Source organism: Indicator indicator, chromosome 13 (assembly GCF_027791375.1).
Source record: "Indicator indicator isolate 239-I01 chromosome 13, UM_Iind_1.1, whole genome shotgun sequence".
Lineage (NCBI taxonomy): Eukaryota > Metazoa > Chordata > Aves > Piciformes > Indicatoridae > Indicator > Indicator indicator.
The window spans coordinates 3,891,922-3,916,939 of record NC_072022.1 but is presented as its reverse complement, the minus strand read 5'-3'; the positions used below and the strand labels follow the sequence as shown (position 1 = coordinate 3,916,939).

At 42.6% G+C, this 25,018-nt stretch overlaps 1 protein-coding gene across 1 annotated transcript in view; it reads left to right on the top strand.

The window, feature by feature from the left end:
* Positions 1-25,018, top strand: part of DOCK10 (dedicator of cytokinesis 10) — a 127,150-nt gene that overhangs the window by 85,671 nt on the left and 16,461 nt on the right. Inside the window, exons 25-44 of the mRNA XM_054385942.1 lie at positions 2,731-2,800; positions 4,744-4,857; positions 7,154-7,225; positions 7,803-7,949; positions 9,480-9,563; positions 11,896-11,992; positions 13,520-13,564; positions 14,023-14,198; positions 14,319-14,435; positions 15,762-15,873; positions 16,616-16,737; positions 16,823-16,937; positions 17,095-17,161; positions 17,721-17,768; positions 19,039-19,140; positions 19,785-19,909; positions 20,540-20,652; positions 21,346-21,483; positions 22,780-22,962; positions 24,295-24,405. Coding sequence (XP_054241917.1) covers positions 2,731-2,800; positions 4,744-4,857; positions 7,154-7,225; positions 7,803-7,949; positions 9,480-9,563; positions 11,896-11,992; positions 13,520-13,564; positions 14,023-14,198; positions 14,319-14,435; positions 15,762-15,873; positions 16,616-16,737; positions 16,823-16,937; positions 17,095-17,161; positions 17,721-17,768; positions 19,039-19,140; positions 19,785-19,909; positions 20,540-20,652; positions 21,346-21,483; positions 22,780-22,962; positions 24,295-24,405 — 2,158 coding nt within the window. The remainder of the gene's footprint in view (positions 1-2,730; positions 2,801-4,743; positions 4,858-7,153; positions 7,226-7,802; positions 7,950-9,479; positions 9,564-11,895; positions 11,993-13,519; positions 13,565-14,022; positions 14,199-14,318; positions 14,436-15,761; positions 15,874-16,615; positions 16,738-16,822; positions 16,938-17,094; positions 17,162-17,720; positions 17,769-19,038; positions 19,141-19,784; positions 19,910-20,539; positions 20,653-21,345; positions 21,484-22,779; positions 22,963-24,294; positions 24,406-25,018) is intronic.

The following is a 25,018-nucleotide window of genomic DNA, read 5'->3' as shown; positions in this document are numbered from 1 at the left end:
GAATGGGACCAGATTCTTTTCAGTGGTGCCCAGCAATAGGACAAGGGGCAGCAGGCACAAATTGGAACCCTGGAGGTTCTATCTGAATATGAGGAAAAAGTTCTTTCCTGTGAGGGTGCTGGAGCCCTGGAGCAGGCTCCCCAGAGAGGTTGTGGAGTCTCCTTCCCTGGAGAGATTCCACACCAGCCTGGACATTGCAATCCGGGGCAGCTTGCTCTGCATGACTCTGGTTTAGCAGGGGGATTGGACTAGTCCTCTTGAGGTCCCTTCCAAACCCCACTATTCTGTGATTCTGTGTCCCAAGCTGGGATTTCAGTATTAGTAAACACACTGGAAAATAAATGCTACAGAACCAGCAGGTATTTAAAAAAATAGTTTTAATGGTTAGATGGAAAATAGGAAGGATGTTCATTTTTTCATGCTACAGATTTTGACTATACACTCACCATACCAATAAAAAAAAAAAAAGGAACCACATAAAAGGAGGATTTTCTGTGCTGCTCATATATGTGAGGTAGCTTTTGTGCTGGTGGAGCTGATGTCAACAGGAATATGCACGTTTACTGTGTGCCGGTCATCGATGTGTCCTACATTGACACACAACCTCTGCTGTTCTGAATAGCTTCAAGCAGCTTGTGTTGAACGTATCAAAAGCAACAACAACAAAATGAGAGCATGGATTGGCTTACATGTTGGGGAGCAAACATTATTCCTTTTATACTCTCTCATGGTTATTTACTTGTCTGGGGGCCCAGTCGTGTCATCATTTCGCTTTCTCATCTTTGCCAGAACTTGTTTCTAATTCAAATCAGGAGAACTGGAAGGGGCACAACTACTTTTGTCATAGCTTTTGTGTTTTGCTACAAGTTTTTATTTCTACTAACAGCAAGAAATTAGATTAATCATAGAATCAAGAAGGCTGGAAGAGACCTCAAAGATCATAGAGTCCAACCTGTCACCCTAAACCTCATGACTATCTAAACCATGGCACCAAGTGCCATGTCCAATCCCCTCTTGAACACCTCCAGGGATGGTGACTCCACCACATCCCTGGGCAGCACATTCCAATGGCCAACCACTCTCTCTGTGAAGAACTTTCTCCTCACCTCCAGCCTAAACCTCCCCTGGCACAGCTTGAGACTGTGTCCTCTTGTTCTGGTGCTGGTTGCCTGGGAGAAGAGACCAACCCCCTCCTGGCTACAACCTCCCTTCAGGTAGTTGTAGACAGCAATGAGGTCACCCCTGAGCCTCCTCTTCTCCAGGCTAAACAGTCCCAGCTCCCTCAGCCTCTCCTCATAGGGCTTGTGCTCAAGGCCTCTCCCCAGCCTCGTTGCCCTTCTCTGGACATGCTCCAGCAATTCAACATCTTTCCTAAACTGAGGGGCCCAGAACTGGACACAGTACTCAAGGTGTGGCCTAATCAGTGCTGTGTACAGGGGTACAATGACCTCCCTGCTCCTGCTGGCCACACTATGCCTGATGCAGGCCAGGATGCCATTGGCTCTCTTGGCCACCTGGGCACACTGCTGGCTCATGTTCAGGTGGCTGTCAACCAGTACCCCCAGGTCCCTTTCTGCCTGGCTGCTCTCCAGCCACTCTGACCCCAGCCTGTAGCTCTGCACGGGGTTGTTGTGGCCGAAGTGCAGCACCTGGCACTTGGACTTGTTGAATGCCATCCTGTTGGACTCTGCCCATCTGTCCAGCCTGTCAAGGTCCCTCTGCAGAGCCCTTCTACCTTCTAACAGATCAACACCTGCTCCCAGCTTGGTGTCATCTGCAAATTTACTGATGATGGACTCAATCCCCTCATCCAGATCATCAATAAAGATATTGAACAGGATGGGGCCCAGCACTGATCCCTGGGGGACACCACTAGTGACTGGCTGCCAGCTGGATGTGGCACCATTCACCACCACTCTCTGGGCTCGGCCCTCCAGCCAGTTCCTAACCCAGCGCAGAGTGCTGCTGTCCAAGCCACGGGCTGACAGCTTGGCCAGGAGTTTGCTGTGGGGGACAGTGTCAAAGGCCCTGCTGAAGTCCAGGTAGACTACATCCACAATGATAAATACTGACTTAAAAGAATTACAAAGATTTTTAATCCAGTAAGAATTGGCATAAAACACTCTGGCTACTTTTACATAGATCTGTCAGGCATGTTAATAATCCATTTTAGTTGTACTGTGATTCACTAATTTTTTACATTTGAAAATCACAAACTGTTTTCTTCTCTTTTTTTAACATAAAAATAATCTTAAAATTGCAAGGTCTTTTCTATATTAAATATCCTGAAAAAAATAAGATACCAATCATCGAGGGACTCTCCAGAGTAAGTTAAAGATTACATGTTCTTGCTGAGACTTGTGTTTTCCAAAGCAAGATGATCTCAAATGAATGATTCAAGGCCTGTATACGCCTGTTCATAATTTTTTTATGCTGCAACATCAGTATAGTTATAATCATCAAGACTGGGTGCATTTTTTTCAGACAAACACATATATAACAGCACAATCCATGCAAACAGAAGGCCCAAGAAGGGACTGATTTTTCCCAGTGGGCCATTTTCTTCATGAGCTATTCATCACTTGGATTACATCCTTCATGAACTGTTTTAAATTGGAACAATGTGATGCCTCAAATTGACTTTCTCTGCCTTATGACACAAAACAGCTCAATTTTATGTTGTTGAGGTTGGGGTTTTTTTCCTCTTTTTTTTTTTTTTTTGTCTTTTAGGGTCCTTACTAACATTGTTGCAAAGTGCCATGAAGAACAGCTAGACAGCTGCATCAACTCCTATGTGATGGTATGATTACTGTTGTACTGGTAGCTATTCCATGTTGTGGGGGTTGATTTGGATTTTTGTGGTATTTTTCCCGTTTGCTCTTAATTGTACTTGTTTGTGGCATTTGCATCATAGCTTTCTGCCTTTAATAGAGTGGCTGACTCTGGTTAGGAAACTATGATTTAGAAGAGGCTGAGTCGTTTCTCCTCTGCAATAAATTTCTTGTGCTGTTACACTTGCTGGCTGTGCTCTAAGGGCATCCTGCAGAGCAGGGACACTCTGTGAAGTGTCCTTCTCCACCAAACTCAAATACAATCTGGCTTACAACCTTATTCCATTAAGGAGGACAGAGGGCTGCTCATGTTTCCTCTGCATGGTACAGCTTTCCTCTTCTAGGACACCAAGCTAAGCAACCACAGAAGGAGGAAGCTGCAGAGAGCTCTTAAAGCACAGGTCAGAATAGCAATGGGAGATCCTCCCACAGTCACAGAACGAAGCTGTGAGTGACAAATGCCTGCATGGGTGGCTGGCTGTAATGATAGTCTGATTCAGTGTGCAACATACAGTTTCCATAAGGTACGTTTCCTTTCTGGATTATGAGTAGTATAAATTGGAGGGTGGTTAGATTAACTTTTGAAACACAGTGAAGACAAACACATTCCTGATGAACTCTGAAACTTCAGCGTGTTCATGGGTAGAATATTGAAAATGTGGTAGGAGTTAGGTTATTAAATGGGAAATCCATTTTGATTTCAGTGTTGACAACTGTTGGTCATTATTTCCATGGTATGGATTTACTTTCACACAGCTCAGCACCTTAGTAGTCAGATTCTGCCCCCAAATACTCTGATTTTAACACACAGGAATTCTGCTGAGTTCCAAGAGAACTGTTCAGGCTCCAAAATAAATAGCCCGTGTAACATTTAAATGTAGTTCACTAAATGGGTATTAAGATTTCTTCTATTCAGTAACTTTTCCAGATTGCAGTAGACACCTATTGCAGCTAAGTATCTTGGAAAGAACAGGTGATTATTAGACCACACCAAAAGCCTGTTTAGCCTGTTTTCCCATTTCCAGCAGCGGTCAAAAGCCAATAACTGTTAATCTCTTTTATCCGTCTGTAAGGAAATGAATACTTCAGAAATGCTAGCTTGGGAATAGGTAAGTCGAGAATTGTGAGTCACTCAGATGCAATAATAATGCAAAGGTATAGTGACTGAAATAACTGGACCCAGATGTGTCAAGCTGCAAAAGCTTTTGGCATCTGCTCTGGAATATTAAAAAGATATTTTCCAATGATGTTCCTTTCTTTTACCTGCCTGGCTGAATTGAAAATGTATTTCATCCCAGCTGATTCACTGGCAGAGCTCTGGCTTTAGGGATGGAACAATGTACGAAATTGTCACCCTAAAATATTGAGTAAAACTCACCCTAGGTTTTTGAGTCCTGAGCAACTTGGTAGATAAATACCTCTCTTGAGGACTTGATTTCTACAAGGGCTGTAGTTTTCTCCCTGTGTCAGGTCCAGTGGGTGCTCTACACCACTGCAAGAAAGAGGCAAGTGAAAGTTGGCCCTGACTATGTGGGTGGAAAACCCTCCATACATCCTCTGCTTACTCATTCTGTTTTTTCCCCTGGTGAAAAGGCAGTTCAGAGGTCTCAGGATCCTATGCCCTGTGGAAAAAAATAAATCGTGACACTAATTTTAAGCACAAACTCCTCATGGTGAACCTGAAATCACCAGGAAGGTGTATTCTAAACCGGGAATTTTTAGGGAAGAGATGTTGTGTCCTTACTGCTGAGGGAATTAAGATTTATGTGAATCTCATGTTTGTTTGAGATGTTTTGGCAGCAAAGATTGTCAGCTGTTAGTGGTAGGTAAATAATTTATCTTCTCCTGCTGAGGCTTTTTATATTTGTTTTAATATACATTTTGATAGCTTTTATTTTTCCTCCTTCTACAGTATGTGTTCAGGACCAAATCATTTGAAGAAAGAACAGTTCATGAAGAGCTGGCCAAGAATATGACTGGTCTGCTGAAGTTAAATGACCAAGTAACAGTGAAACAGGTTTTAAAGGTGAATAATAGCTTGAATTAGCACATTTGTAGCTTTACTACTGATTTTCTGCCCAAAACTCGTTGCATTTCTTTCTCCTCTGCTTTTCCCCTGCCTGAGCTTTGCACAGATCACTTTCTGCAGTGATTCAGCAGACAGACTTACCATCCTTGCCACAATTCCAAAGCATAAGACATCTTTCAGGAATGGTGGAATGTTTTGGGTGGGAAAGGACCTTTAAAGATCATCTAGTCCAACACCCCTGCAGGGAGCAGGGACATCTTCAATTTGAGCAGGTTGCTCACAGCCCCTTCCAACCTGACCTGGAATGTTTCCAGGGATGGGACATCTACCACCACTCTGGGTAACCTGGGCCAGTGTCTTACCACTCTCAGTCTTCTTTAGATCTAGTCTAAATTTACACAGTTTGCATAATAAAATTCTTCCTATGACTCAATCTGAGTCAGAAATCTAATTCTGTGAGCAATTACTTTTAGGCTACTTTATTTTAATTTTGATATTGAAAGATGCAGGGAGAATATTCATCTGTAAGTAGGACGTTTCTGTCTGATTTCAGCTGCTGCCTTTGACTGACAGTGACCAAAATGAGAGTGACTGAGTTTTCCTGAGATTTCTTGTATCAAACCAGCTCTGAGAAATTCACACACATCCAAGCCCCATCACTAAACCCATTAGTTCTGGTGTTGCTATATCAGACAGTCTTGAAATACTTGGAATCTGAGGACAAGATTTCCCACTTTTCTATGGTCCAGCTCAGAAGTTCCCAGGGTAAAAATATGTTCAGGTGTTTAGAGCAAAATAGTTCAAATTTCCTGTTCTGAGCCACTGGAATAGAAAATTGGAAAAAAGGCAGAAAATATGACTAGCAAGGAAACCTAGGCCATGCAAAAGTACTTGTGGGTGCATTTATTGTGGTGGGTTTTGCAATTTCTAAGCTTTTTTTGTGTATTTGTTATGTGCATCTCTGAGATGTGTGAGGATACAGATTAATATATGTGGTGGTATATGAGTAGAAAGCAATAGTTCTGTCCTACCTGTTCACTATTACAAGTGTTATTTGAAGAACCACTCTGTTTATGTTTTAAACAAATTCCATCTTATTCTGGGCCAAATCTGCAACCTGCTGGAATTAACAAAGCAGTTTATTCTCAGCTTCTGTACTGTGAGGTTCTCTGCATCCTGAATTTTGCCAGTGACCTGCACACAAAAAACAAGGACAATGCTCAATGAAATAGGAGGAGAGTGAGGAGTGATGTTTGTGGGTTCCTTATTGTCACAGAATCACAGAAAGGCTTAGGTTGGAAGGAACCCTAGAGATCATCTACTCTAACACCCCTCCCATGAGCAGGGACACCTCTCAACTAGACTTTGGTTGCCCAAGGTCTCATTCATCTGGCCCTAAACACCTCCAGTGAAGGAGCATCCACAACCTCCCTGGGCAACCCGCTCCAGAGTCTTACCACCCTCATACCAAAGAACCTCTTCTCAAGATGCAGTCCAAACCTACTCTTCCTCAGCTTCAAACCATATACTTCTTTCCTTTACTTCTCTGCAGAACAGCCTAGCTCTTTGTTCCCCAGAGGACATTCTGGGAATTGATTTCCATCAAGCATGGCAGAAAACTCTTTATTAGATGGCCATGCCAAACTGTATCTGTTGGCATGCCTAATAAGTTTCTTCACAAAATACACAGTTAAGCTGTAGAGTTCCTTGCCACAGTACAGTACAGATAATGAAAGTTGTGTAGCTTCAAGAGGTAACTGCAAAACTTCTTGGCATAAATATTTATTAAAAGACTTTTCATCAGTAAGGATGCCATCCCACTTCAGCAAGTGCATGAGCCTTGAGCTTCTGCAGCATTGGAGCTGTGTTTTGAAGAGACACCTCCTTACACCTGTCCTTTTCTAATGGTTTGATTAGGCAACCTGCACCTACGACGCTTCGTTTCTAAGGTTACATTTGCCTATTTTTGTTTGGGTTTTTTTATTTTTTAAACACTGCAGATTAGGCAATGGGTCAATAGTAAAATCAATTTAGACTTGAGTGGGGAGATTGACTCTTCGTAAGGGAGAGCCACCCTCCAGGAAGACCTGCAAAGGCTGCAGAAATAGGCTAGCAAGAAAGTTGTGAAGTTCAACAGAGGAGGAAGTCCAGGGTCTTGCACCTGGGATTACATGTAGAGTTTCTCACTATGCATTACAGAGAAGTGGAGTCTGTCTACAAAGAGTGATAATGCCTCATAAAATATTTATCAGATGATCATTTTGCTAATCTCTTTTTTCCTTCTTCTGAACAGCATTCCTGGTTCTTCTTTGCAGTTATCTTAAAATCTATGGCACAGCACTTGGTTGACACAAAGAAAACAAAGGTAAGTAAGTTAAGTAGGCAATCAGTCTCTTGGGGAAAGGATAAAATGTGGAATCCTGGGACATTCACAGAGTTGGACTCTTCTTGACTCATCAAAAAAAGAAACACTGTTATATTTTGTAAAATACTGGGTTTACCCACAAAACCATTCTGTTACACTTGCTACGACTCAAATTTGTCCTTGCTTGAACAGAACCAGTGACCCAAAAATACAGTTGCATCAGCTTTGTAATGAGTGGGTTAGAATGGAATTGAGAATTTCTACTGGTTACCGAACAGGTGATTGTGCCAGAGAGCAAAATAAATGATCTAGAAACTCTACTTAGTTTTGAGCAAATCTCATATTGAAGGAGAACAGTGCTTTGACTTCTCTTCTGCCTATCAAAGATGTTCTTGGTAAATAAATAAATATTTCATGGGAAACAGTATTTGTCACTTCTCTATGGGCTTGATGCTTCCTTTACTTTAGAACAGATCCACGGAATGTGTTTTATTGTCTTTATTCTTGGCCTGAATGCATTTTTGGGTTTAATGTGCAAGATCATGCACTCTCAAGTGATGATCTGTTCCCTGTTTAGGTTCATCGAACCCAGAGGTTTCCAGAAACATTTCAAACAGAGGTGGATACACTTGTGATGGTCTTAGCAGACCATGTGGTTTGGAAATACAAAGATGCTCTTGAAGAAACCAGGAATGCGAACTACAGCACTGCCAAATTTCTCAAGGTGAGATGTTCAGTGCATTTATTTCCTCACACAATGCAAACTTGAGATTCTTCTCATCTAGTCAAAGGGAATAAAAGCAGTTCTGGGCAGTGGTCACCCCATGTACTGGGAACTGGTGAGGCTGCACCCTGAATACAAAGTTTAGTTTGGGAACCTCACTACAAGAAAGACATTGAAGTGCTGGAGCCTTTCCAGGGAAGAGCAAAAAAAGCTGGTGAAGGGTCTAGAACACAAGTCTTGTGAGGAGCAGCTGTAGAGCTGTTCAGCCTGAGAAGAGACCTTCTTGCTCTCTGCAACTCACTGAAAGGAGGTTGGAACGAGATGGGGATTGGTCTCTTGTCCCAAATAACAAGTGACAGGACAAGAGGAAATGGCCTCAAGTTGTGCCAGGGGCAGTTTAGATTGGACATTAGGAACAATTTCTTCCCGGAAAGGTTTGTCAAGGCCTGGAACAGGTTACTCAGGAAAGTGCTGACATCCCATCCCTGGATGGATTTCAAAGCTGTGTAGATGTGATGCTGAGGGACATGATTTAGTATAGACCTGTCAGTGCTGGGTTAATGATTGGACTTGATCTGAAAGACATTTTCCAACTTAATACTATCATTCTGTCATTCTACAGAATATTGTATATAATACACACTGAAACCTGGGCTCAAATCTTTTATGATTCTGATTTGAGGCAAGGGGAGACTTAATCAGTAGTTGTGTGTTGATGCAGATTTCCATGCAATTTCTGTGTGTTACTCAGCTAAGCTGTGAAGACAGTGATGTTGTGTTAGATGCTATAGCATATGACTGTGTTCTAATTGCTATTTGAATCTGAACTGCTAGAAAGAATTACACAGGTTAGAGATGATAGGGCTTTCTCCAAGCTGGGATTGCAGCAGCCTTGTTTGAGTGCTGTATAGCAGAAGGTTCAGGGCTTCACTAGTTCTGCAGAGTTCAGGAACACAAGAGGGAATTCCAGATCGCATTCCCTATCTGACTCTGCAGGGAAAAAATGTTGGTAACTGCAATACCAAGGCCGTCAAAAATCTCAATGCCTTCTCTCTGTTCAGCCCTGTCAGTCACCAAGAGCAGTGTTCTCATTCTAAAGTAATGCAGTGGCAAATCTGCTGCCAAAGAGATAACAGCTCACAAGCAGAAATTACTGCAAGTGGAATGATCCCTGAAGCCATTTCTGTCACCAAAGGAGATGTTCAGGTCAGCTTCCATCACATACCACCTCTAGTGATAGAGTGTTGCAGCACGTGAAAGAGTTCCACTAGATAAGCTTTCTCCTTGTGCACTCTACGCTATGAGAGTTACTTCAAACACAGTGCAAATGAAAAGTTTGATCAATTTTCTGAAAATTAAAAACTCAAGCCAGATTCACAAGTTCCCTGGTTCTCCTTGTGCTGCTATCAGACTAACTTCACAAATGAATCAAATGGGTGATAGAAGGCAAACAGCCAGGAAAGTGAAGCCATGTACTGCTTTTTTTGGCTATAAAATAATGATTCCTTTTTTTTCCCCTCCCTTTCTTAGCGCTGTTTTACATTTATGGATCGTGGATTTGTGTTCAAGATGGTCAACAATTACATAAGTATGTTTGGAACAGGCGATAGCAAGGTATGCTTTTGACTTTTTGGTGTTTGTTTTTGTTTTTTCCAAAGTGACTTGTTGGCAGAATATTCTTCTATTGAAACTATTTATGATCTATTCCATGGCTTCAGCATGCTTGGAACTCAAATCAGTGAAAACATTTGCTATAAATATGTGCTAACACCTCTTGGCTTCAAGATGTCTCTCCCCTTCTCCGGGAGTAACCAGCTATGTCTAAGCTCACTGAGCCTCACGAGAGCAGACTCTGCAAAGACTGCAAAGCATGCAAAAGGCTGAATTTAAACTTCAATGCTTTGGAGAATACACTTGTGGTTTGGTCATAGAATCACAGAATGGTTTGTGTTGGAAGGGACCTTAACGGTCATCTAACCCAACGCCTCTGCCATGGGTGATCTGTGCATTTAGAGGCAATGAGTGAGATATTCTAGGTCTGCTTTGCTTTTTACTAAAGCCAGCTTCATGCTGCACTTGGGTCTTTCGCCTCATCTCTGGAACAAATGTAGAATGCAGCCTCTCACTATGAATGTTATAGCTTAAAGTCTATAATCCTGTAAATAATATTATGCAATCTGAAAATGTTGCCACATTACAAAATTCCCTAAATACATTCAACCACAGAAACAGAAGTTTAATTAGAAAACCCAATTAATGGCCAGTGGAAAAGCTTGACTAAGAGCAGAACTTGGCACCTCCTTGGCGGTGTGTAGCACCCAGAATCTCTCCAGATTTGCTGTCCATGCAGCATCCCTCCAGCATTGCTAGACAGCCAGTGCCCTTCCATCTAGCATCCCTCCAGCCTTGCCAGCCACCCAACATCCCTCCAGCACCATCCATCATCACTACAGCAACACCAGCCACTTAGCACCTGTCCTGAATCACCATCCACTCAGTACGCTTCCAGCCTTGACCACCAACCAGTGCTCCTCAACCCATCATCCTTCTCAAGCTAGCTACCAGGGTGTGTGGAAGCAGAATCACCGCAGAGCTGAGACAGATGTACCACTGGAAATGTTTTTGTGGAGTTTGAAAACAAGAACCACAAAATAAAATCAGAGGTTTCTGACCTCAGGGAGAAAGGGTTTGGTTTTTTTTTCAGGCATCTAAGCAAGAGTCATTAGTTTAAACATACTACAGGATTATTTTGAGTGTCTCCTGCTTCTTTAACTGCATTGTTTATGTCTCAGAAAGGTGATAGCACAGTCTGACCTCTCTCCTCAGAAAATTTGACAGTGCCTGAATGCCTAGTTTGTGACTATATCAGGCTATAGCACTGCAGATGGAATTTATTGTAGTTGTGAATGAAACACCATTGTTTCTGTTGCACAGAAACACCCCTCACAGTATTCCATATTTTGACATTTAAACATTGCTTAGAGAAATATTTATTCAAAAGTTGAAATACCTAATTAGAATTTAGTTAAGTGTTCCCTCAAAATGTCACAGCTCCTCTTGGGAAACACATTTCAGGTGCTTCATGTCTTTATTTGCCATCACACCCTGAATTGCATGTCCAGCTGTGATCCTGGTGTGGTTCTGCAGCAAAATAAAACATTTCAGGAAATCATTTCCCAGCACCTGGCAGGCCCTGAAAAGTGCCTGTTCCAGGTATCCCGGTCTGATGGTGGCAGTAAAAATGCTACAATTTGATTTTAGGGAGTGACAGACTTAACCACAGGAGAACTAGAAGACCTTTACAAATACTTTCTGATGCTGGGGCAAATGTTTGACTGAGAACAGCAAGCTGAGAAGATGGAAATCATTTATTACTGAGTATCGTGTGGTTTTGTATCTCAGGAGCACATCACTAGTATCAATAGAGGAAGTTTTCACCATTATAAATAAAGTTTGGATCTGGCCCAAGTGTCTGAAATTTTTTGGGTGACAAAAAAAAAGGGGGGGTGGGGAGGGAAGAGCTACAATAATTATGTCTAATATATTTGAAACAATGATGTCCCAAATCTATGTGAACTAGAGAAGATACTTTGCTGTGATTATATGGTAATATAGATCATATGATTAAATAGTAGTATATACCATTAAAAGACCCAGTGTAGTTTTACATATGCCTTATAAACATTTAGCTTGGATCAAGCTTGTATTATCAGTACATCTTCAATGAAAAATCACAGTTGAGGAATCCAAAAAGTTTGTTTGGCTGTGACAAGTTTGTCAATAAGGGACAAAACCCAAATGTTTATTTTTCATGCAGCTTGGCATAACCAGCCATAAGGTTTCATTGCTGGGTGTGAGTAGGAATTTTGAGGTAGTAGTGCAGCTCTTGTCTTACCATTTTCCCTGGCTTAATGTGATCTGAGTCATTGTGCGTTGTAATTTTCAGACTTTACATCAGTTCAAATTTGACTTTCTACAAGAGGTCTGTCACCATGAGCACTTTATCCCTCTGTGCCTGCCCATACGGTCTTCAAACATTCCTGGTAAGACACCATCCCAATGGGGGTTATCTACAAAGGTCAGTTCTTGGGAGATCCAAAAAGTAGATCACTAATTAACTTTCTGAAGTATAACGTCTGCACATCAAGCACAGAAGCCCCAGGTGGCTTTTCAAGTGTGGTGCTTCAGCAGTGTGATAAAACCAACATAATTTCAGTGTGCCTGCAAGTAACTGCAACCCCTGACAGCCCAGTGTGGGCAGTGGGAAGTGAGTCTTCCACTGGAGGTTTTGAGATTACTGAACTGAGCTATTTATGAGGGCTAACTGCTGAAGCTGCAGTAGTGTGAGGAGCTGGAGAAGGGGTTAGACAGGTAGCCCAGGAAGGGGAAGAAGCTGAGGCAGTGGTAAGGGGCATTGTGAAACTACTGTTTGGGAACAGGCTTTCCTGCTGCTGTAGGGAGTATGACTTGTCCATGGGACAAAAACTTCTGTGTGTGGAATATCTGACTGGGCATAAAGCAATAATTTGGGAATATCAGATAATAGACCATTGGTGCTTTTGCCTCCAGAGTATCTCTAGGACAGGCAGGCAAGTCCCATGCAATAGCCCTTTTCTCCCAGCTGCAGCTACTTTCCTGGCCTCTGACGAGCCCGGTCCTCAGATACTGCAGTGTTACCTAGAGCGGTGAGGCCAAACAGGCCCAGTGTAGAATTTGTTAGTAATCAAGGCAAAGGTACACTGTGTGTAACCCACATTTTGCAGAGAGGCATGAATGGGTTTTGCTTGTGCTCTACCACAGGACTAAGTCCACCCTGCCCCAAAGTCAGCAGCCACCATACAGTCTATCTCATGCACTTGTATCTGCCATTTTGAACCAAGCTTTGTGGCCAGTGCCCAGTACTGGGTGCTTTCTTCTTCACAGAATCCCAACATGGTAAGGGTTGGAAGGGACCTCTGGGGATTATCTAGTCTACCCCCCTGCTAAAGCAGGGTCATGCAGAGGAGATTGCCCAGGATTGCAACATCCAGGCAAGTTTGGAATCTCTCCAAAGAAGGAGACTCCACAACTGCTCTGGGCAGCCTGGTCCAATGCACCAGCACCTTCACATGAAAGAATTTTCTTGTCTTGTTTGAATGGAACCTCCTGCATTCTGGCTGATGCTTGTTGCCCCTTGTCCTGTTGCTGGGCATCACGGAAAAGTGTCCGACTCCAGACTCGTGGTTGGCAGAGGCTAGGATTTCATCCCTGGGCACAATCCCTTTTCCCTTAGGATGTGGTTCTTTAACATGCTGAAGGTGGAAGGTATCTTCCAGAGGAAGGCAGAATCATCTCTCCATGCACCGTCTCTCTAAGGGCCATTGTCTCCTTTTTGCTTCACTTTCCAACAGCAAAAAGTGAGTTCATCTTTGACACTCAGATTTATTTGACAGTAGAAACTCTTTCATTCAAATCTGGGTCACATCAAAAGTTTAAAAAAAAAATATGCAAAGTATATTTATTTACACTTTGGAATTTTAAAATATGCCTAATTTTTGCCTATTTTTGGTTTCTCTTTGTGAAAAATGAAGATCCCATGACACCTTCAGAATCGACACAGGACTATCGAACATCAGGTATGAACAAACCAGCTGCCTAAGAAGTAAGCAGAATTGTTCATTGACAGCTTTAAGATTTACTTTGCTGCCAACAAACTGTGGCAAATTTAGGCCAAAATTATTGATTAGCCAGAATTAGCTCAGGTCTCTGTGGTTTAGAACTCTTTTGGTTAGAAAATTGTTGGGAACAACAATTTGTGCTCAGTGCCTCAAAGAAGTGAATAGTGTTGTTATGTGCAAGCATTTGAGATTCTTAGGTGGAGGTGTGCATATCAATTGTAAAAAATACATGGTTTTGAGAAATAATCTTTGATTTATTCATTCTAGCGAGGGAGGGAGGAGAATAGGTCAGTCAGGTCAGGAAATCAAGCTTTAACAGGGTGTTAAATCAATAAAAGTTATTGACAATATGGGAAATGGGAGGGGGCTTGTAACCTGTGTATTAACTTAAACACTATTGCCCGTTCTGTCCCAAGATATTCCAGAGTACACCTTGACCAATGAATTTTGCCGTAAACATTTTCTCATTGGAGTCCTGCTGAGGGAGGTTGGGTTTGCCTTGCAAGAAGACCAGGACATTAGGCACTTAGCTTTGGCTGTGCTTAAAAACTTAATGGCAAAGCATTCCTTTGATGATCGATACACAGAGCCGGTAAGTGACCTGTTTATTCTCTTTCATTTGCTTGTTCATGCTGTAGCTAAACATACCTGGAATGTCCTTAGCCACAAGTTGTTTGTTAGTTTCTTCAGTTCTATCTTTCTTTTTCTTTAGGCAAAACAGGCCCAAATAGCAAACCTGTACATGCCACTCTATGGCATGCTTTTGGACAACATGCCAAGGATATACATGAAGGATATGTTCCTTTTCAATATCAATACTTCCAATCAGGTAATTCATGTGGTCTTTCATATCAAGCTGATGTCTCACCTAGTCAGTTTGGTGGGAAGAGACCCAAGCTTCTGCTGGTCACAGATCAGCTAATAAAGTGCAGTTCTGAAAATTCTGATTTGTTTGCATCTGCAGTATTTGATTTGGAAGGTCTTTGCCTGCAGAGCTTCTCTGGGATCCTAGGATTTCTTACTAGCAGGGTATGGACTGTGGGTCTGGATCAGTCCCAGGGCACTAACTGTCCCAGACTGGAAGCTCAGAATTGGAGGTTTGCAGCCTCAGCCAGTCCATCCAGTCCATCTGCACTGGTGCCACAGGCTGGGGACTGAGGACCCTGTCCTCAGGCAGGTCCCTTGAGAGGTGGCTGAGAGACTGTTGTAAAGAAAAACTCCCATTGCCCACAGTTTCACTGGTAGAAGAAATGGACCATGAGCTGTACCAGGAGACAGAGGGAATACCCATGGGTAGCTGAAGGAGGGAAGGGGCATAGAACCACTGTTGGGTTAATAGTTGGACTGGATTATAGAGGTCTTTTCCAACTAAAATGATTCTATGAAATATCATAAACCACATTTCACATAAATTGTCTGCATAAAATGCACATGTGGAGGAGCATGTTTGTTTATTTTTTAGAAGTTTAGATGTGTTATGATTATAGCCATGCTTTAAAAACTAGGAACAGATTTCTGCAGAGCTGTGGTGTCTTTGAGTCCTCCCAGCAACAAAGTCTGTTCTGTCTGGTCACAGCTAACAGTGGTTAATGCTTCTTCCCTGGTGCTCTGCTAGTGTTTGAGGATCAAACACAGAATAGATCTGTGCTAACAGCTTTGGTTATTAGAGGGTAACTATTTGGTATGTTATGGTAAGCCTTGTTCTTTGAAGGCTGTCATAGAATCATAGAATGATTTGGGTTGGAAGAGACCTTAAAGATCTCGTTCCAAGCCCTGTGCTATGGGCAGGGACACCTCCTACTAGACCAGGTTGCTCAATGCCCCACCTAACCTGGCTTTGAACCTGGCTCCTCCTTCACATGGCCCGTATCTAAATTCTAGGCTGGAGGGAGGGCTTAGATTTGTTGTGTTGGAGCCGAATGAGCTACAGCAGTGACATTAAAAGGCTGTGATGAACCAGTGGGCTGAGAGACAAACTGCTGTGTGGTCCCAGCGCAGGATGTATAAAGCTGTCCTGTATCCAGCTGGTATAGAACTCCTGTATCTAAACAACTGAAAGCAAGTTTTCAAGCTCGGTGTCCAAGAAAAGCTGTCCTTATGAAAGTTACGAGTGATCTCATTTACTGGAGTTTTTTCTGTTGCTTTCCAAACACAGGGATCTAGAGATGACTTGAGCACAGCCGGAGGATTTCAGAACCAGACAGCAATGAAACACGCCAACTCCGTGGACACCTCCTTTTCCAAAGATGTTCTGAACTCCATCGCAGGTATAAATGACAGACTGAACACGCACACAGGTAGATTTCTGTGTACCTCACTCCATTGTGCTTTCTGCTCAGTATTCATGGAGGGCACCATTAATCCATTTTATGCAATGTTCAAGGAAACATGCTGTGCAATGTTTCTCTACCCTTTGGGTGTTTTTTGATTGATTTCTGTTTCTCTTGTGGAGCTGCTCTTCTTCCACTGCTTCACTTAACTTTCCTGCTTTGGAACAGTGCCAGTATTAGGCTCTCACATATCCCCATGCCTAAGTTCATTCTTGTAGTCTCTGCCTGGCTCAAGAATAGTTCCAAGGTTTCTCCTGAAAACTCCTGCAGTCTCTCTGAAATGAGTATTCTTAGTTTTTCCAGGCTTAATGGAAGGGCAGAAACAGAAGTTACTTTGTTCACTCTCTTCAAACCCCATTTCAGAGTTCAGGGAAGCGCATGGACATCTTTCCACTGATTTTTGTGGCTTTAGGACAGGCCTTAGGGAATGCAACAGGCCACTTTAATTCCATGAATAATGGCAAATCAAGTCATTTTACCGCACTGTGTCGCATGTTTTCAGTACTAAACATACCCGTCAATAGCTTTGCCATTGGAAGTTCAAAGCACTGGTCCAGTGATGTGATACATTTGACACAAATCCAGCATGTGACACATTTTCAGTTCTCCATTTTTCTTGTTGGTTTTTGTCTCCATAAATGTTTTCGTTTAGCATGTTTGCTATGACTTTCATTTACAGCCTTTTCATCAATAGCTATCTCTGCAGCAAACCATGCTGACTCCAGAGCTTCCTTAGCAAGTCTTGAATCTAACCCAAGTACCACTGAAAAAAACAGTGAGAGAACTGACACGTGTGAAAAGGTACATGTGCAACTGTTGAGAACGGTTACTGGAGGTGGAAACCTGTCACTGTGCTTAACAAGGTCCTTTGCTGTCAATTCGACAGATCATGAGACCTTTGTCCTTGATTGGATCAACTCTTCGCTTTGACAAGCTGGATCAAGCTGAAACTAGAAGCCTTTTGATGTGTTTCCTTCACATTATGAAAACCATTTCAGAAGGTTAGAAAATGTCTACTCACCACCTAATTTACCTTGTTATAAAGTATCATGGATACTGAATCCAAACAAACAGGTCAGAATAATTATCAGTGTATTTTACAGGCTTTAGGTCAAATTTACTTCCCTATAACAGACATATTTTGGTATCTCCCTGTAGATGCACTGATTTCCTACTGGTTGCGAGCACCCTTTTCAGAAATCACAGACTTTTTCAGCATTTTAGAGTAAGTTCTCTTTGTGGTTGTTTGATTTTATGTCAAATGGTGATATTCTGAAGTGACTGCTGCAAGTATTTTCTCTTGAATTTGCATATCTAGTAGAGTAGGCTGAGACAGCTCCTGTATCTTAGATTATTTTCCCCTAATCTTCCAAAGTCCTAATGAGATCTTATTAATAAAATCCATATCCTCCGATATGTTATTTCCATGACAGGGGGCATGATGCTTTGGGTGCTCCTCCTAAAAGAGATTAGTTCTGTGACTTGGGGTTGAGATACTCTTCTTCTCTTAAGAAAAAGGTTTAGTTCCCCAAAACTTCCAATCCATGAGAAAGGTTGTGTAATGTCTTCACCAAGTAGGAGTCTTCAGCCATAGAGAAAGGCAACAAGGATGTGGGAAGAGGTGCCTCATCTTGTGCATCCCTGACTGGGAACTGCTGCATTCTTGTCTGTCTGCTTACTAGGAGGTGCACATGCCTCAGGTCTCTGTAAGACACCATGATTCAGCATTTTGTCATCATTAGGAAGCCCTTAATGGCCATAAAATGTGTCATTTTATCTTCCAGGGTTTGCTTGCAAAATTTCAGATACCTGGGAAAACGCAACATCGTGAGGTAATGCTGTAGTTACAGGCTGCCATGAGTACCTTGCAGCATGGAAATGTTACTGCATTGTGTTGGGACTGGATGAGGTTAGCACTGTAATTGTCAGCTCTCTCCTGAAAGCATCACTCTGACACACTGAAGACAATGGGTGGAGGGGAACCTAATGAAGTTCAACAAGGGCAATTGTAGGCTCCTGCACAAGGAGAAATAACCTGCTGCACCACTACAGGTTAGGGGTTGATCTGCTGGAAGGCATCTCTGCAGAGAAGAACCTGGGAGTGCTGGTGGAGAAGTTCACCAGGAGGCAGCAATGTGCTCTTGTGGCCAAGAAGTCCAGTGGTCTCCTGGGATGCATTAAAGAGGAATATGGCCAGCAGGTTGAGGGAGGTTTTCCTACCCTTTACTCTGGCCTAGTGAGGCCACATCTGGAGTACTATGGCCGGTTCTGGGCCTCCCCATTTCAAGACAGGGAACTATGGGAGAGAGTCCAGTGTAGTCTACAGAGATGCTGAGGGGGCTGGAGTATATCTGACGAGGCTGTTTACCTGATCAATATCGAAAGGGCAGGGGTCAAGAGGATGGGGCCAGACTCTTTCCAGTGGTGCCCAGCAACAGAACAAAGGGCAACAGGCACAAACTGGAACCTAGGAGGTTCCATCTGAACACGAGGAATAAATTCTTTCCTGTGAGGGTGCTGGAGCCCTGGAGCAGGCTGCCCAGAGAGGTTGTGGAGTCTCCTTCTCTGGAGAGATTCCAAACCCTCATGGACATTGCAATTTGGGGCAACCTGCTCTGTGTGACCCTGTGGACTAGATGATTGTTAGATGTTGTTCCAACCCTAACCATTTTGTGATTCTGTGATTTAATAACCAAAATACTAGGCCCAACCATATTTCTTTGCCTATGCTAAACAAAGGTACTTGAACACTGTGTTTTCCATCCATACAATGGAAAGAACAGATTTAATAGACATAAATAGGTGTTCCACAGCAATAAAAAAAAATCTTCTGTTTCTACCCACTGTCTGAAGAAGCATAAGATGGTTTTCCAACTGTGAAATGGGAAATGCACACTTTGTCTCAGCTGACGTTTCATTTTTAATTTAGTGTTAGTCCTCTGAACTTGTCTGTATGTCATACTGTGGAAAAAGGAAAGGTCAGCAGATGAACCACTTCATGCTGCATGGCAGGTTTTGTCAGGGCTGTAGTTATTCTTCAGAGGCAAGGCAAAAATCGGTGTCACATTCCATAAGACATTAACAGTTATTTTCTCTTTACAGGAAAATTGCTGCTGCTTTTAAGTTTGTTCAGGCCACCCAGAATAATGGAACCCTTAAAGGTTCAAACTCCTCTGGCCAGGCATCAGGTCTGCTCTCCCAGTGGTAAGGGCATGTTGTATTATTAACTCCTGTACAACCCAGTTATCATCCAGTCCTTGTATGCTTTCACAGTTTTGACTGAAAAGAAGTTGACAACACATGTAACACATTTTAGAACCTCTAGAGCCATAAACTGTAGAAGAATGAATGCCCTGAACTTCAGCCTGACTTAGAAGCTGTTGTCTGTAATGGGATGTTGAGAAGAATCCTTAGTTACTTCTAGTTAAGTGTTGCAGAAGCAGTATCTGTTGGTTTTAGTTCAGGGCCCTCTCTGAAAGATAATCCAGGTTTCCTCAACTTAAAGGAATTTGTAGGTCTGCAACTGCTTTCGTGGAATCTTACTGCTCATCTCAGTTTCTCTTCACCCAAAGGCAGTTTTCTGACCATCAGCCAGCTATTGATGCTGGTGATTTTTTTTACTTAGTGCTCACTGAGTGTTTTGTCTCCTGTGAAGCCAGGAAATCACTACACATCTGTTTGTTCTATGCACCTCCCTGACCTCCTTCTTCATCTATTTTCTCTCATTCTTTGCATTACTTTATATGACTTACCCTTTGAGAAGTACTGAAGAAAGTTCTGGCCTGGCTAAGTTCTGTATAGGCATGAGAGTTTATTCTTTATCTTTTAATGATCCATTTCCATTTCAGGATGCATTCTACTTCTAGTCATGAGGGCCACAAGCATCACAGATCTCAGACGTTACCTATAATCCGCAGCAAAAATGCACTTTCTAACCCCAAACTCTTGCAAATGATAGACAGCAACACTGCAAGTAAGTACAAAAAATTTACTTACTTCCCTCTGGAATTCTGTGATGTGTAGATCAGGCCCTATAAATCTGGTTTCAAGAGTGCCAGTGAAGAGCCTGAACATAAACAGAGCTGCTTACTGCATTTTTTCGTAAGAAATCTGAGATTCAGATTGATGAAAGTTTATTTAGAAACAAATTAATTGCAATACCCTAACATATTTAAATAGTCTTAATGACGTATTATTCTCCTTTTCCCACCATCTCTCACATCTATGGCTATGTACCTTGCTGTACAAACAGATGTGCACTGGCTGAAATATTACATTTATTAGATCTATCACAAACTTGACCTTTTCATACTGAAGCCTTTTTACATGGTGAGATCAAGGTCATCCATCTCACTTTCCAATTGGGTTTCTCTCTTCCTTTGAAGACAAAACAGCAACAGTGAGAGAATATACTCACATTACTGGTGCAGCTGGTGAAAGTTGACTGCTCCTGTGAGCAGTTTCCTTCCAAGTACCCATTCAGTTACATGTGCATCTAGGAACTCCCATCTCTGCTGTGCTGAGGCTCAGAGGCCAGACTGCAGAATTACATCATCTTTACACTCAGAAGATTGTTGGTCATCTCACTTTTTACCTGTTGCAGGCAGCTCAAATGAAACAGACATTGTGCAGTATGTGGACACTGAGGCCAACATTGCCACAGAAGTTTCCCTCACAATCCTTGACCTGTTGTGTCTTTACACTCTGAATCACCAGGTATGTTCTGCTGTCTCATTTTCTGCTCGAAATGGTGCTGATGTGGGATGGGTGGTGTAAGGCCTGGAGGAGCAGGCAATGAAATGTCTGAGACAGGAAGATAGGGAAATAGATAAACCAGTCCTCAGTGAAGGTATTTTATGAAGAAATTGACTGGTAACACCCAAGAAGGGTGTGGAAGAACATCATCCTAGGTATCCAGGTTTATATACAGCCCTGCTCTGCATGAAAGTGTCACACATACACTAAAACATCCCCTTATCTGAATCATAGTTATCCTACTAGATTCCAGAGGTTTTAGACAAAAGATTTCCAAACTGCTTATAATCTCCATGTCTTCAATCAGCAGGGTAGGTTTCTGCCTCCTTAAAAATTGCTTTATGAACATTGGGCCAGATGTCTCACTGAAGATCTCACAGCAACAACACAGCAGGCATCTCCTTTTTAATTGATGTCTCCTTTCTGGCACCCTAGCCCTTAAACCTTGTGTATATCATCTGCAAATACACTATGGGCATAGGAAAGACTGCAAGTGAAAGGAGGCTGCAGCAAGCTGGCAATGCCTCATCCACAGGGAGTTTGCACTTAAAAAAATATTCCCTAGGGACACTCCAATATAAAGTCCTGCAGATCATTCTTCTTTGTGTCCACATTAATAACCAGAATGTGCTGTCTTGTCTGTGAACTTTCCAGAGGCAGCTCCAGCAGTCTGATTGCCAGAATGCATTGATGAAGAAAGTCTTTGACACACACATGCTCTTTCTGCAAATCAACCAGTCAGCAGCAGCTCTCAAGCACGTCTTTGCTGCCCTACGGCTCTTTGTAGGCAAGGTAACTGTGGGTTTATTCTCTTAGTCTGACCTATTAATATGTTACAGCTTGAGGACAGTTGGGTACTTTGAAAGGGTTCTGAATTTATTGCTGATTAAAAGTTTGCAATACCTGAACAATTAGTTCTGTTTTGGGAAACGAAAAGTTTACTAAGATGGTGGAGCTTGAAAGGTTAATAAATAAGGAATGTCTGTGATATCTGGTTATGCTTTAATCACCCATGGAAGAAAGCTTGAAACCCCAGTGCTCCATGGTCTTCATGGCACATACCTGGGTCATAGAATCCTGCTTACACCTGTTCCCAGAGAAGCTAGTAGTAGAGTATTCCATACCCTTCACCAAAAGTTCATCCTCTCTAATGCAGTATTACAAATACCTGATTGTCAGCATCAGAGAGTTTTGGACTAAAAGAAGTTTATGTACCAAACCGTTTCTCTGCTTGCGGTGCACATCTGTAAATGATCACAGACAATGAGACACTTGGTGCCAACTGCAAAGGCTACACAAGTTTCAACTCATCAACTCAGATGAGATCATCTTGAAACCAAGCACAGTGTAGTACACAGATAACAATTGCTGTGAGGAAATGAGGATTAAGCCACACTAGTCTGACCTCCCAGAGGTTCTGTGAAATGCAGCAGCAGAGATTAGGTCAAACCATGTGGTCTCCTCCTAGTTATCTCAGGGGAAAGCAGGAGGAAATCATGCTCCTGCCAGTAACATGACCTGAGGACACGGGGGAGTTATCAAGTGACCCATCCACAGGCAGCTTTAAACTACATACCGGACAATAAGGACTGAAGATGTTTTGTCCACCCTGCTTGATAAATAGTAGATCTGGTTTGGAGAGCCATCCTCCACTCCATATTGTCTCCTGCTGTTTAGAACCTTGACCACTGGAAGTTTCAATTTTCCTTTTCGTGATCACTTTTATGGTAGTGCAAAATTCCCCCACAATTTTCCTGCTGAGCTGTTCTGCTTTCCTAAGATTGGCTGCTCTGGTCTTATTCTTGCTGTGTGCCAGCTGCTGTCTGGACTTCCTGGAGGCTAGGCTGATCCTTGCAGCACATGCAGTGTTAGTATGAAATCCTCTGTGTGCTAGTTTTACTAAATCTTGATTTCCACATGGGATTATGTTCACCTGGTGACTAATTTTTTCACTAAACCCTGGTGTGAATTAATGTGGGAGAGTGAGTTGTTTTTACTGAGAGCTTAACAGCAAAAAGTATTGACTCGGACTAACCATCCAAAGGCCTGAAAGCAGGGCTGAACATGTTCACACCTTTTTTTCAACAGTTCCCATCAGCGTTCTTCCAAGGACAAGCAGATCTCTGTGGCTCTCTCTGCTATGAAATCCTGAAGTGCTGTAACCATAGGTCACGTTCAACTCAGACAGAGGCATCTGCTCTGCTCTATTTCTTCATGAGGAAGAACTTTGAATTTAACAAGCAGAAATCAATAGTCAGATCCCATCTGCAGGTAAGTGAGGTGTGAGCTCATCGGTATTTAGCTGATGTGCATTGGCATTTATCATTATTCTTATTCATTATTATCATTATTCTTATCATCGTATCAAAGCAATCCTTGTGGAGTCCTCACTCTGCAAAAGCTCGATTTCCCTGCCAAGTCTACAGACACTGGGCTGGATTCTCTGCTGTTCTTGGGCTGCTCAGCTCTATTCCAGGGACAGACAACAGCTGTGAATGCAGCCAGAGAGCAAATAAATAGCCATTCTTGATCCATGTGTGTTGGGTACAGCAGTGGGAGCAATGCTGAGGAAGGAACTAAACAGAATTTAATAGTGTAGTAACAGAATGACAGAATCCCAGCTCGAGATGGTTGGAAGGGACCTCTGGATATCCTATAGTCCAACACCCTGCTAAAGCAGGGTCACACATAGCAGATTGCCCAGAATTGCTGTGTCCAGGCAGGTTTGAAATCTCTTCAAAAAAGAAGACTCCACAACCTCTCTGGGCTGCCTATTGCAGGGCTCCAACACCCTCAGAGGAAAGAATTTTTTCCTTGTGTTTACATGGAACCTCCTGGGTTCCAATTTGTGCCTGTTGCTCCTTGCCATGTTGCTGGGCACCACTGGAGAGAGTCTGGCCCCATCTTATTGACTCCTACCCTTTAGCTGTTGATAAGCATTGAGAAGATCCCCTCTCAGTCTCCTCTTCTCCAAGCCGAACAGCCCCAGGTCTCTCAACCTTTCCCCACCAGTTTCCTCATCTTCTTTGTAGTCTTCTCTGGACTCTTTCCATTAGTTTCCTGTGTCTGTTAAATTGGGGAGCCCAGAGCTGGACACAATACTGCAGATGTGGCCTCACTAGAGCAGAGCAGAGGGGGAGGAGTATCTGCCTTGATCTGCTGGCAACACTCAATGCACCCCAGGAGATTACTGGCCCTTTTGACTAAGAGGATACCCTGCTGGCTCATAGTGAACTTGTTGCCCAATTTCACTCCCAGGTCCTTTTCTGCAGAGCTGCTTTCCAGCAGGTCAACCTCTGACCTGTACTGGTGCACCCCAGGAGACCATTTGCCTTCTTGGCTACAAAGGCACATGGCTGGACAGAGATGTGAAGTCCAGGGACCATCACAGTGCACTTCCACTGCCCAACGTGTGTGGTTACAAATGCTGGACAGATTACTCACAGGCCTCACATCTGTGCATGTTATCTTCCTAGGAGAGGTATAAAAGCATATCTCTGCTAGATACATCAAATCATATTAAAATGGGGATGAAAAACTCTGCAGAAACTTTTGTTTTTCTGTGCTAATTGTGCCCTGTGTTTGCTTTCCCTGTGTTTGCAGCTCATCAAAGCCGTGAGCCAGCTGATAGCAGACGCCGGGATCGGCGGGTCGCGTTTTCAACACTCACTCGCAATCATAAATAATTTTGCTAATGGAGACAAGCAGATGAAAGTAAGAAATGGGTTTTTGTCAGTCACTACCTCTCACAAAAGGTCAACAATTCCAGAGGAACAAGTGTTTCGGTGAATCAAATTGGTGGCAGGGATTTATGCATTCCTAGGGTGCCTTTTTCAGGCAGCCGAAAAGTCCTAGAACTGTTTGTGACTCAGAAGCTCAGTGATTGAAAATAGTTTTTAAACCAAAAAAAGAGAGATTTTGATTTGAAAGCTGTATTATTTGTCACTCACTGTTTATTTTGCTGATTTGCCTGAAGTCAGAGGTCGTGTGTAATGAAACAAAATTGCAGTTGGCCAGCAATTTTTAGTCTGCAAACTACTCCTTTAGTCTGTTCAGTTAGGCCTGTGGCAGCTTACTAAAACCCTGAAAATGGCTTTTAGCTCTTGGATTCATTACCAGTGCTGTTATATGCATTGTCTGTACTAAAGGTGTTGGGAAAAAAATCCAGGTTTTAATTCTTACAGTTCAAATTCAAACATTTGGTAGCATGAATTTTATACTTTGGAGGTGTTTTTCCTTCTCTAGAGGGGACTTCAGGGTATCTTCTCTGAGACTAATAATAAACTTGGTGTAAGCAACTTGATGGATAATTAACATAAGTAATTTG